This window comes from Gekko japonicus, unplaced genomic scaffold, assembly GCF_001447785.1.
Source record: "Gekko japonicus isolate JY-2015 unplaced genomic scaffold, Gekko_japonicus_V1.1 scaffold1072, whole genome shotgun sequence".
Taxonomy (NCBI): Eukaryota; Metazoa; Chordata; class Lepidosauria; order Squamata; family Gekkonidae; genus Gekko; species Gekko japonicus.
Genome location: NW_015173154.1, coordinates 398,989 through 411,551, shown reverse-complemented (window position 1 = coordinate 411,551; position 12,563 = coordinate 398,989). Strand labels below are relative to the sequence as shown.

The following is a 12,563-nucleotide window of genomic DNA, read 5'->3' as shown; positions in this document are numbered from 1 at the left end:
CTCCTCCGGGCATCTCCCATATCCCCCCCCTTTCTCCTGCCTCCTTCTCAGCCATCCCTCAACCTACATTTTACCTGCCCCCCCTCAGCTATTCTTATTACTTACTTCATTTACGCCCTGCCCTTCTCCATAACGGAGGCCCAACGCAGTTCACATCGTTCCCCTCTGCTCCGTTTTATCTTCACCACAGCCCTGTGAGGCAGGTGAGGCTGAGAGCGTGTGACTGGCCCAAGGTCACCTAGTGAGCTTCCATGGCAGACGGGTGTGATTTGAACCTGGGTCTCCCAGATCCTGGCCTGAAACCCTCCAACCACTGCACCACACTGGCTTTTGTGGGGTGCCTGCTGTTAACACTAGCAAGAACCTCTGCCTAGGTGAACTGTGCAAGTTGTGTAGTAGCAAGTCATCCAGTGGCTGCTGTTGCACCTGGTACTGATGAGGCCTCTCTCATCAGCCCGTTTGGTGTAGTGGTGCAGAGTGCGGACTCTAATCTGGGAGAACCGGGTTTGATTCCCCACTCCTCCACATGCAGCTGCTGGTGTGACCTTGGGTCAGTTACAAGTTCTCTCAGAGCTGTTCTCGAAAGAGCTCTTTCAGCCCCACCTACCTCACGGAGTATCTGTTGTGGGAAGGAAAAGGAGATTGTAAGACACTCTGAGACTCCTTCAGGTAGTGAAGGGTGGGGTATAAATCCAATCTCCTCAAAGATCAAAACAGCCTTTCCTTGCCTTTTACTGACATAAGCAAAATCTGGAAAGCGGGGAGGGTGGGGTATAAATATCATAAAATAAATAAAATAATAAATATTTTTGTGGTTGCCTAACAACAATTTAGGATCTTCTTTTTCTTAAAGCTACAGGAGCTCCTTTTATCTCTTGGTTTTTTTCAACCCCCAATGTATTTTTTTAGATTTCAGATTTTTCTGCAAAGCTGGGGCATTTTTCAGGCTTGTAAAAAGATCTGTCTTGTCTGTTCATGGCTCCAGTCTCTGGATTTAAGTATGCACAAATTTGGCCATATATTGATGATTTTAACTCCAACTCGATTAAAAGTCATGACTTTTAATCAAGTTGGAGTTAAAACCATCATGTTATAAGTTATAAGTATTATAAGTTTTACAAGACTATGCCATGTTCTTTGACTCCTTCAATTTATTAATTAAAACTGTATTAATAATGGAATAGTACATCTTTTCAGAAAACAGCACAGATGACTCCATGTTCTAAAAACCCAAATAGAAAAAAAGAAGGCACCGTTACCTTATGTTGACAGCCTGACCAATGTTTGTCATACAGGAAGTCATGATGTCTGTAGTAAGACTTTCTGCAAAGCTGATTCCATCGTGGCCAATTCCACTATCAGCTGCCAAACTTGTGTTGCTAAGCTGCCTCTCTGCTTTGTCAAAACTGGTAGCAATCACTTTTTCAGCAAATACTGCCTTTTCATCCATATTTATATGAATTTTAGGAATATCAAGGTGAAGAAAGTGAGATTTTTGACAGCTGCCACTTAGTCTTGAGTATGAAATCTGTCCACTTTTGGAATGAAGCTCTTGTCCAGGGAGGTACAAAGATGGGCTTCCAGCACAATACTGATGCTCCTTCATACAGCAGTATCTGCAAGCAGTTGCAGAAAATGGAGACAGCTTTTCTGCATATGTTGACCTTTCTCCACTAGTCCAGTTTCCAGTAGTTTGGAGAGCAGCAGATTCCAAGCTTACTTCTAAAGTGTCATCAACTATCTTCCTAGCATATTGTTCTATGGTGTGAATAATGCTATCTCTGTAAGCACATTCATTTAAACTGCCTGTGCTATGATACAGTTTTTGTTTGCAACATAAAGGAGACCGGGTTTTAGAGAATGTCTTGAGATCATCTGTGACTGCACCGACTTGGGTTTTTTTATACAAACAAGAATCAGTTAAGGATTTTGGCAAGCAAACAGATGACATTTTAAATTTTCTTCTGACATCAGAGGTTATGCTACAGGCCAGGGATTCTGAGAAACTTAATAACTTCGGATATTCAGTTCTCCCTGTGCTGCATTTGCTTTCAGATGCTCGTTTTTCAAAATGATGTATATTTTTTCTTTTCTGTTTCCTTGCTTCCTTGTTTACTAGCTCAAATGGATCAAGTATATTGTTTAACTGCAAATTCTGATCAGGAGCGACTTGTCTATTATACTTCATTTTAAGTTTACGGGCAGCTTGCTGCATACCAGATTTTATAGATCTGTAAACAAGTCTACTGGCAAATTGTTCCATTATTAAGTCACTGTGACCACCTTCTCTTTTCAGAATCCGAATAATGTGATCTGCATACTCATCTGTTACACTTTCACAACTTGGAAATTTGGTGGTCAAGCCAGGAGCTTCTGAACTCTGGGGTAAAGAAAGTACAGAATAATCTGTGTCTTTCGACTGCTGGTCCGCCAAGAGAAACTTTTTGCCTTTTGACCAACATTCATTACAGTTTCTCTTAAGATGAAGATGGTCAGCCTGACGATTCACTTGCTTCAGCCTCAAACGTTTGCAATGCCTTGACTGTACTGCTTTCTTCGCTTCACTAACGACCTTGCCTGCCACATCACTTGCATAAATCCACAAGGAACGTACATTTTTTCCTGGAACGTTCATGCATGCAGCAGACCCAGATCGTTTGCTGTCCACATTTAGCTGGAAATTATTTCTTGTTTCAACTGTTCCATTCTCTAAATGTGAGGCAGCCCTTTCAGTGGCTGTGGAAACGATACGCGTGGCCAGATGGTCTGCATACGCTAGTGTCCTAATCGATGCTCTAACTTTTTCAGCCAGAGCTTCAATAGACTCGTCTTCACTGCTTTCAACTTCTTCAGAAAGAGACCGCATCAGTTTCAGCATGAACTCTTCCTTTTCTAAGAAATAATGTTCATTTTCATACGCACCATCCACTTCTGATCTGTAAGGTGTAGAAGGAGGAGTAGCAGGAGCAAACTGTTTTGCTAGTTCACCTTTAAGCTGCTTTGTTAGGTTTCTTAAATTCCACTCAGAACTAGCCGGAGAGGGTGATAAAGGTGTTGGGGGTGGTGTGTCTGGGACCACACCCAGAGTTCCCTCTCTCATCCTTGATCTATGTTCCATATGAAATGTATCCTCACAGTTAGGAATCACAGAAGGAAGGGTAAAAATGCTTTCTTGACAGCACACAGAGCACCCTGCTGCTGTGCGCGTGTCATGTGTTCCCAGTGGATTACCTGACGGTCTCGCTGAACACCTTTCTGTCTCTGGAAACTCATCAGCAGGCTTTACAAAAGTCCCAGAACAAAAAGGGCTTGTGCATGTTGAAAACCTGCAACCAACATGCCACTTCTTTTCTTGAAGACAGTCCTCAGACCCTGAAAGCAAATGCCTATTACAGTAATCTGGAGTTACATGAAATGTAGACAAGCTATTTAGGGGCATCTGCTGCTGTCCCACAATTACTGGAGCACTGTTCTTCTTCTTCCCAGGCTGACTTGTTGTACCATGCAATTCTGCTTTACTGTTTTCTTTATTACTTCCTAATCCTACACAATATGCCAGTTTCTCACTTGTAGCAGAACATGGAGACTTAGTTTCTTCTACAGACTGCTTTACCGGTCGCTTGGCCAAGTAATTAGCAAATACATTCCTACATGTGTCTTCGCCAATGCACTGTAAATATGGCATTTTCTCAGTTCTTAAGATATCTGTATAATGCTCAGATGTTTTAGAAACCTTTGAAGAAGTTACTGCTTCGTAAGCCTCAGTTACTATCATATCTACCATTGTTCCAGAAAAACCACTGATGGCTGGCATCCTACTTAAGTGAGAAATGTTGCCGATTTCAGAATTATTTGCTTGTTTGCCGTCACCTTGCTTACATAAAATGTGAGTATCACATGCACTACCTGGACTGTTACCTGATGTCAGATAAATACTTCTTAAAGATGTCACTTCCTCTTGTCTCTTTTTTGTTCCATAATTCAATTCTGCAGAGTCTTTACACATTTTCCCGTGGCCATTTGTTGCTGAATGGTTCTTCATCTTTGCATTATCAGTTAAAATCTGGTTCTGACAGAGGGCACTTCCAGCTACGGGCACTGGAACGGAACTGGCAATGCCAGAAGTGTAGAACAAGGCTGTATGGATGGTATATTCCTCTCTGAATTCCTGTACTGGATTCAAGGCTACTGGTGGTACTTTATCATGGAAGTCTGAGTAAGCACTGGAGGTCTGTGTGGATTCCCAAATACTTTCAGAACTAACATATTTTATGTTGTTCATGGAAACACTAATTGCTGCTTGAGTTGTAAAGGTCACATCAACCTGGGATAACTCAATGAAAGCCTCCTGAATAACTGAATCAGATAAATCATCAGCATAGGACTGTACGACTTTGCCGTCATAGTGGGAGGACCCGTTCTGAGAAGCAGCTGGTGTTGAGGGGTGAGAAAACTGGCACACTTCCATGATCCCCTCAAAAACGAGCTCCTCTGCAAGGTCAGCTGCAAATTTTGCAACTGTGTTGGTAAACAGTTGTTGCTTCACAGACTGCAGTTCTTTTAAAGCACCTGCTACTGCTTCGCTCACCAAAAACCCTGCTAGCCCACCAATGGCTTTCTGCTTCAGTGAAAAGGCTCGTTGCCTACTAATCTCATAAAAAGCCATCTGAAAGGCCGAAGAAGTCAGCTTGGCAGCCAGGTGACAGAGGACATTAGTACACGAAGAAACACCCTTTTGAAGGTCTTTAAAAGCATGACCAAAACTCTTTTCAACAAGCTCTGATGCAAATTTCTGGATGTGGTCTTTAATCACTAGTGCTTTCTGTTTAGATCTGCTTTTCTTATCTAGCCCTTTACTAGAGCAATCTCCTTTGATCTCTGCAACGGGAAATTTTTCTTCTTGTGAGACAATTCTATTATGGTTGGAAAGCTCCCGAGAGAATCTACGTAATGATGAAGCACGAGAATTAAAGACAGAACCTAGAATTTCAAAGGAAACAGTATTTGCAAAATCTGGATATGTATGGTAAAGTAAACTGTGATTTTGACTAACGGCATCTCTACTATCGCCTAGCTGACAAAGGCACTCTGATGAAAGGCAGTTGCTTAATGGACTGAAAGCGGATGATCTGATCGGGCTGAACAAACCTCCACTATCCTCCCCTGACGTTCTCAATGGACGGGGGGAGTCCGGGACATCCAAAAGTTTCTTACTATATGAAGACTCTGGTTTGCGGGGAGTTGGCTTCCTTACATCGGCTGGCAGAGCAGGATGATCAGATTTGAACTTCTGGGGATTCATTGCGGTTGGCGCAGAGCTTGATTTTTTACATGAAATCCCTTTCTCTTGGGCTAAGTGACCTACAGTGGGATCCTGAGACAATTTACAGCCACTTTGCAAAGTCTGCTCTTGTTCATCAAACTGGTCAAAACTATCAAAAAATTCACTCACTTCAGAGTCTGAGTCTTCGACACCACCCTTCATTACTGGGATTTTTGGCAGCTGAAGCTTTGCCTTGAGACTTCTTTGATACCCTTCTTCATCTAAGAAAATAACTGGGCTTGGGCTAGAACATTCTGACTCTGAGGATTCAGCCGGAGAGGAAGAAAACAGTGTTTTAGGTAAAAGGTTAACACTCTGACGAGAAGAATTAGGGGGCCTGAAAAAATCCATCTGTCGCCCAGGATCAGAAGCAGAAGTTGTGACGGAACATCTTACAGAAGAGGGTGATGGTCCTTTAAGTTCCGAGATGCTAAGCAGAAGAGCTGACGGTTTAGGAGGTGGCTTAATAACGATCCTTGGATCAGCCGAGTCTAAGTGAGGAGCAACGGCGGTCTGTGAAGCAGAATCCTGGAGGGGTTTCTCAGGTGTCACTTGGTCTGTGCCACAAGGGGGGGAAAAAAGAGATCAGTGAGCACACAAAATAGTATCTGAATGCAACATACTGCAAAAGGTTTGGATCTGCAGAGGACTTCTGCTGAGACCTTTGCAGATTTCCCATCAGCAGAGTGAGACTTCTCACCGCCCCCTTCTGGCTGAAGTCATAGGACTGCCCAGAATTCTGCTCCCATGGGTTGGGGGACCCCAGGGACAGCACGAGAGGAGATTCAGGAAAAACTGTCCCACCTTCCATCAGCAGGGATTCCCCCAAAATTAAATTAAACATTTCCCGAAATATTTAAGCAATATGAAATTTAGCAATGTGTAACTGGTCAAGTGATTTAGAAGAAGAAAAAAATCTTAATATATTTATAATTCCTTCAGCAGACATGGAAAAATACCAACATTAAAGTTCATGGACGTATATTTATGAAATCACAAGCTGCTGCTTCAGTAAGCAATCAAGACTAACATTACATAAAAATCCATTTGGAAAACGTAATATTTGAATAAGTACAGGAACTGATACTTCATCAGAAGGAGATGTAATAAAATCACACATTTTGAGCTTAAATGTGGCAGCTCTCTATGAGGGGGCAGGACTGAATTATTAATTACTTTGGTCTTATCTGTTTGGCAAGGTAAGAGGAGCTGTGCTGAATCACACCACGGGTCTTTGTATTCATAGAATCAGAGAATGTTAGAGTTGGAAGGGACCTTGCAGGTCATCTAGTCCAACCCCCTGCACTCTGCAGGAGCATAGCCGAAAGATAGCCCCACAACACACCCGAAAGATGGTCGTCCAGCCTCCGCTATAAAAACTCCAGCGAAGGAGCAGCCACCACCTCCCAAGGCAGATGTTCCATTGCTCAACTACTCTTACAATTAGGAAGTTTCTCCTGATATGTAGCCTGTAATGACTCCCTTGTAATTTCCACCCATTAGATCTAGTCTTGCAATCCAGAGCAAGAGAGAATAGATCTGCTCCATCTTCTACATGACAGCCCTCCAAATACTTGAAGACTGCAATCATGTCCCCTCTAAACCTTCTCTTTCCCAGGCTAAACATACCCAACTCTTTCAGCCTTTCCTCCTAAGACTTGGATTCCAACCCTCTCACCATCCTGGTTGCCCTCTTCTGGACATGCTCGACCTTGTCAGCATCCTTCCTAAAATGTGGTGCCCAAAACTGGACACAGGACTCCAGGTGGGGCCTGACCATAGCAGAATAGAGCGGAACTACCACCTCCCGTGATCTGGACACAATGCTTCTGTTAATGCATCCTAAGATTGCATTAGCTTTCTTCGCAGCCACATCGCACTGCAGGCTCACGTTTAGCTTGTAATCAACCAGAACACCCAGATCCCTTTCACATGTGCTGCTGCCAAGCCAAGTCCCTCCCATTCTATGTCTGTGCCTTTGATTTTTTGTCCCTAAGTGTAGGACTTTGCACTTCTCTCTATTGAAATTCATTTTATTTGTCTCCGCTCACTGTTCCAGCCTATCCAGATCATTTTGAATCCTGACTCTGTCTTATTCAGAATTAGCCATCCCACCCAGCTTTGGGTCGAGCATCCTGCTTCAGAGGCTGAACCACCACCAGGGCAGGGGGGCCAAAGCCTCCTCCTGTTGCTGACCCCAGCACCTCTGGAAGGAGTTTGCATGTAGTCATTGTAGCAAATACCACTAATGGATCCATCCTTCACAAATTTGTCTAAAAGCAACTAAATTAGTGGCCATCATCACCACAGCCTGCAGCAGTGAACTTCCCAGGTTAATTACTCTTTGAGTACACAATTATCCTTATTTCTTTCCTTAAGCAAAAATACCAACTTTAAAACTCATACACAGAAATTGTTTTCCTAAAGTAAAAGTTACTTGCAGCACTAAAATCCCTTTTAAATATACACTATTATATTCAAAGCCACAATACTTCAGGAATACTTACCGGGGTTCAACGTCTTTGTTGGCTCATCTCCATCTAAATGCTCCAAAGCGGTCACAAAATCATCCTCAATGGAAGACACTGAATTATTAGTGTCATCATCCTCAGTATGTGGTATGTTTGATATATGCTTTTGCAATGAAGAGGTTTCCACGGCACATCTCATACCAGCAGCACACTTGCTCAGCCAAGTGAACAGGGAATCAACGCGGAGTCTTGGACGGGAAGGAGTCAGTCTCATCACACACAGCATTTGCGAGTGGCAGCTCTTACAGAAAGAGAAATAACGACGTTACAGTCACTCAGCAACGGCAATATACCTGCCATGTGATTCTAAAATCAGCTTCTCACTCTGACCTATCCCAGGACCCAAGGATTACCCAGGATATGGAGTCAAGTTCACTTATCATTTAAACAGAACAAAAAGCCAATTCCCAGAATGCTGAGGGAATCAACCCTAGCAGACATTCATGCTGAAAACAGTGACTTCGCCAAGAGGACACCGTCCGTCTAAAGGTGCTACTCCAGCCAGCCCATACAGCCTAATGCCGTTCGTTTGTAGGATGGGGCAACACACCCACACCGGTCGGCATCTTACACTCAGAATGCCGCATCCCCTTTTGTAAAAGACAAGGCAAAAGGACCAACCATACCTTTATTATGAGTTTTACACGAAGGCATAAACATCTTACCTGTTGATTAAGAACACCACCAGTCTCTAATGGTTTATGTACGTCCTTCAGAAAAATGACTTCATTTTCATTTAAATTGCACAAGTGAAGTGATTTCAGAAGATCCAGGAGTTCCACAGACATGGCTGCACATTCCTAAACCAAGCACAGTACACCCAAGAGTAAAATTAATGCATTCTGTTAGCACAAATTTTAACTCAGATTCAGCCCGATCTTACCAATCTTCTACCCAGACATATTTTCACATTTTGAAACTAGTTCTTATTGACCAGTGTTGTTGTTTTTTAACTGAAAACTACACATTTCTAACTAGAGCTATAATGTGACAAAAAAAACCCTATAAGGCAGCTAGCTATGACTGTAACTATGACTAGGGAATGGAACACTGGACTTCCACTCCTCCTCTTTGGAGGCAGAAGGCCATCCAGGAAAACATGACTCCCCCCAGTGCATCCTGGAAGCCAGGCTCAACAACTGAACTCCCTGTCTCCTCTGTGGTGGGAATCTGCTCCCAGTCTTAGACATGCTGAACCCATCATCCATCTGGTCCTGAACAAGGGGAAGAGCTGCTTTTTTTGTATGCAACACCCCCGAGAATTCTGACCTGGTCTAAACCAAGTTCACTGAAGACCTCATTCCTTCCCTCCGTCATGCTAGTTCCTCCGTTCACCCCATTTTGTCAGACTTTATTGTGACAGCAGCTGATGACACACTAGACAAATGCTCTATAATGAGACACTGCACAGGTGAGAATGTAAAGGGATTACACTTGACCATACAATGGAGTGAGACAAAATGGAACGGACACACTAACAGCGGGAAGGAAGGTCTTCAGTGAGTGGTGCAGACCAGATCAGAGTTCTTGAGGGACTTGGACACAAACAAGAACTGATCTCCTCCCCAATTCAGGAGCAACAGATCCCCTCCCTCCAAAAATGGATGTGGCAGAATTCCATTTTACTCTCAAAGTGAAGGAACATTCAAAGTTGTATTCTCTGAAGAAGAGGGAGTGGATATCCTGGAGAGGAAAGCTGTACTTCCGTTCCAGGTGAGCCAATTTGCTACTGGAACCATCAAAGAACTCCCCAAGGAGACATGGTTCAAAACTTGAAGACAGACAGGCATTTTGTAATGTCAAACAAAAGTGGAAATGGAGACCCACAACACAGCCTTGCAGGTATCCTCTAATGGTGGACTATTGTCAAAAACTGTTGGAGCAGCTGCATGGCTTAGCTCGTTAACTTTTCAGGAGCTGCAGAGACCTGTGCAGGGAGACAATTTCAGAGATTCTCCTGGCTACACTCTCAAAGTCAAAAACTTCACGGAGGTCTGAACAAGTTTAAACAGTGATTTAATAAACGCTGGGAGAATGTGGAAACGGTGTGAAGTGGGAAACCATGAGAAACTGTGTGAAGTGGGCAATCAAAAAATACTGCCCCTTATGGAACCATTTCAGATGAGGGTGGCAAGACAGAAAATTGCAGAGAGGGAACCTAGCATGATAGCCGGTAGATTCTTTATTTGGAGCACTTAAACCCAATCCTTGAGCCAACCATGAATGAAGGCCAAGATGTCCTTCACAGAGATCTGTACTACAGCAACTTTCTTTGCCTGGACCATCTTAGAAAAGCCTTACAAATGTAGCAAGACTGCAGGGAAGTGACCGTCAATGCACCATAATGGAAATCCAAGACTCAAGGACCAGCTCCATGCAATTTCAGGGTAAAGACATGGATTCATTCCCGATCTAGATAATCAGCTAGTTTCTGTGCTGTTATATCCAGGTCCGCTAGAAGCCTCTGGGAAGGACATGCTAACTGGTCTTAGGACCAAGAGCCAAGTCAGGTGTCACACAAATTCTGTTCTTCCCATACTAATCTTTCTGTTTATTCTCAAGAATAATAAAGATGTGAGAGAAAAGGCACAGACTGCACTTTGGGGATTACTGGGAGATCTTCTCCATCCTTTTGGGAATGAACCTTGAGAATTTCAGCCCTGTTCTTGATATCTCTATGGGTTTGTGTTTCCTGTGTCTATAGTGATAAGGATCTAATCCTGTCTCTGGAAAAAGACCCTCAGTGTGTGTTGTCAGTCCAAGAGCCACTTGTGGAGGCTGTCTGTTGCTACAGGTGGAACAGGATTTGGCCATAACTGTTGGCAATACTGTCCTTGTGAAGAAAAGGACATCATTACAAAGGTCTGGCATAGAATGCAGGCCAGAGTACCTCATTTGTGCAGGACAGCTTGCAGCATTTGTGGGGCTGCCACTGAAGGCTGTTCAACCCAGAATCAGGGAGGCAGACTGATTTCTGGAATTATCTGCAGGGAGCAGCTTGCAGCATTTGTGGGGCTGCCACTGAAGGCTGTTCAACCCAGAATCAGGGAGGCAGACTGATTTCTGGAATTATCTGCAGGGAGCATCTAACACACCAATCCCCCCCTTTTTTGGCCCCCCCAGAGGGGATTTTTTAATTGCATTTTTAATTGGACTACAAACTACAACGAAAATAGGGGAAGGGAACTACAATTAAGGAGAAAGAAAAGATAACCACTACTAACTAAAACCCCAAGAATAGGAGATAATTAAAACAGTTTGAGTACAAAGTCTTTCCTTAAATCGCTAATATGTTTTGAACTTAGTCAGACATGCTAAAATATCTTTTTAAATCTTAGATTTAACTGTTAGAGAGAAACTCCAGAGCATCTCATTATTAAAAGCAATACTTTCAAAGGGACAATTCAGAGTCCTTCAGCCTTCATTTTTTCTCATTTATTTATTTATTTATTACTTTGATTTGATATACCGCCCTAAACCCCGTGGGGGTCTCTGGGCGGTTTACATGTGGGGTGCTAGTCACATTGAACCCTAACTAAGGCCACTAAGACATTATCTTGTCTTTTCCTCAGTTTGTAGGGACTTTTAGGGGCAGCCGCCCCCTTTTCAGAAAGAGGGTCCTCTCCGGAAGACCCCAAGTCCAACTCGCCACTGGAGTTGCTGTCCTTCTCTTTATCCACCTCCTCTGGCTCACACAACTGGATTCTCAAAAACTCCTGTGCTTTGGAAACAGAGTCAATCTTTTCTTTTTTGTCCTGAAGTTTGAAGGTTACGCCCTCCGGAATTAACCACCTGTACACAAAAAGAAGACGGGGACGGCAAAGGATGAGATGGTTAGACAGTGTCATCGATGCAACAAACATGAAGTTGAGCAAACTTCAGAGGATGGCGGAAGACCAGAAGGCCTGGCGTGATTTGGTCCATGGGGTCACGAAGAGTCGGACTCGACTGTGCGACTGAACAACAACAACAACACCATTGCAGCATTTGTTTGAAGAAAAAGAATTAAATCTTTATATTTCTTTCTCCTTTGTCTTATTTCAAATGGGATAGCTTTCAAGATCCTGATAGTATTGTCCCCAATTTTCAAGGGTGACCCCGCAGTCGCTCTCAGGATAGAATCCCTCACATGCCTCTTCGAGAATCTCATTACTATTTCCCCAGGCAGATTATTCTTCTTTTTATATATATGGAATTCCTTTGTCTTATTTCAAATGGGATAGCTTTCAAGATCCTGATAGTATTGTCCCCAATTTTCAAGGGTGACCCCACAGTCGCTCTCAGGATAGAATCCCTCACATGCCTCTTCGAGAATCTCATTACTATTTCCCCAGGCAGATTATTCTTCTTTTTATATATATGGAATAAGACCTGTAGGCCACATCCATCTCGCTCATAAGGTATTCCGCCTTCAAATCTGTCACTGGGGCTAATGCTTCGCTCATCATTTGCTTCAGATTCTCGCCTTTGGATTCTGGGACACCTTGGAATCAAAGGACCAGGTTTGCCTTCTCCATTTGTAGCTGTAAAAGTTGTTCTTCTGTAGAGACTTGTTTATTTTCCAGTTTTTGCACCTTTTTCTTCACCTTTTGAGTACTGGCATCAACTTCTTTCACTTTCTCAGCTGTTTGCTCCGTGATTTTAAGAGTCTCATTCAATTGAAGCTGCTGAGTAGTGATGCTTTGATTCATCGTTGACAGCTGTTCCTT

At 43.2% G+C, this 12,563-nt stretch overlaps 1 protein-coding gene across 1 annotated transcript in view; it reads right to left on the bottom strand.

Moving 5' to 3' along the window:
- The window catches only part of AKAP11 (A-kinase anchoring protein 11), a 47,565-nt gene that overhangs the window by 23,003 nt on the left and 11,999 nt on the right, over positions 1–12,563 (bottom strand). The window contains exons 4-6 of the mRNA XM_015422398.1: positions 8,520–8,654; positions 7,831–8,095; positions 1,260–5,880 (exon numbers count right to left, since the gene is read on the bottom strand). Coding sequence (XP_015277884.1) covers positions 1,260–5,880; positions 7,831–8,095; positions 8,520–8,654 — 5,021 coding nt within the window. The remainder of the gene's footprint in view (positions 1–1,259; positions 5,881–7,830; positions 8,096–8,519; positions 8,655–12,563) is intronic.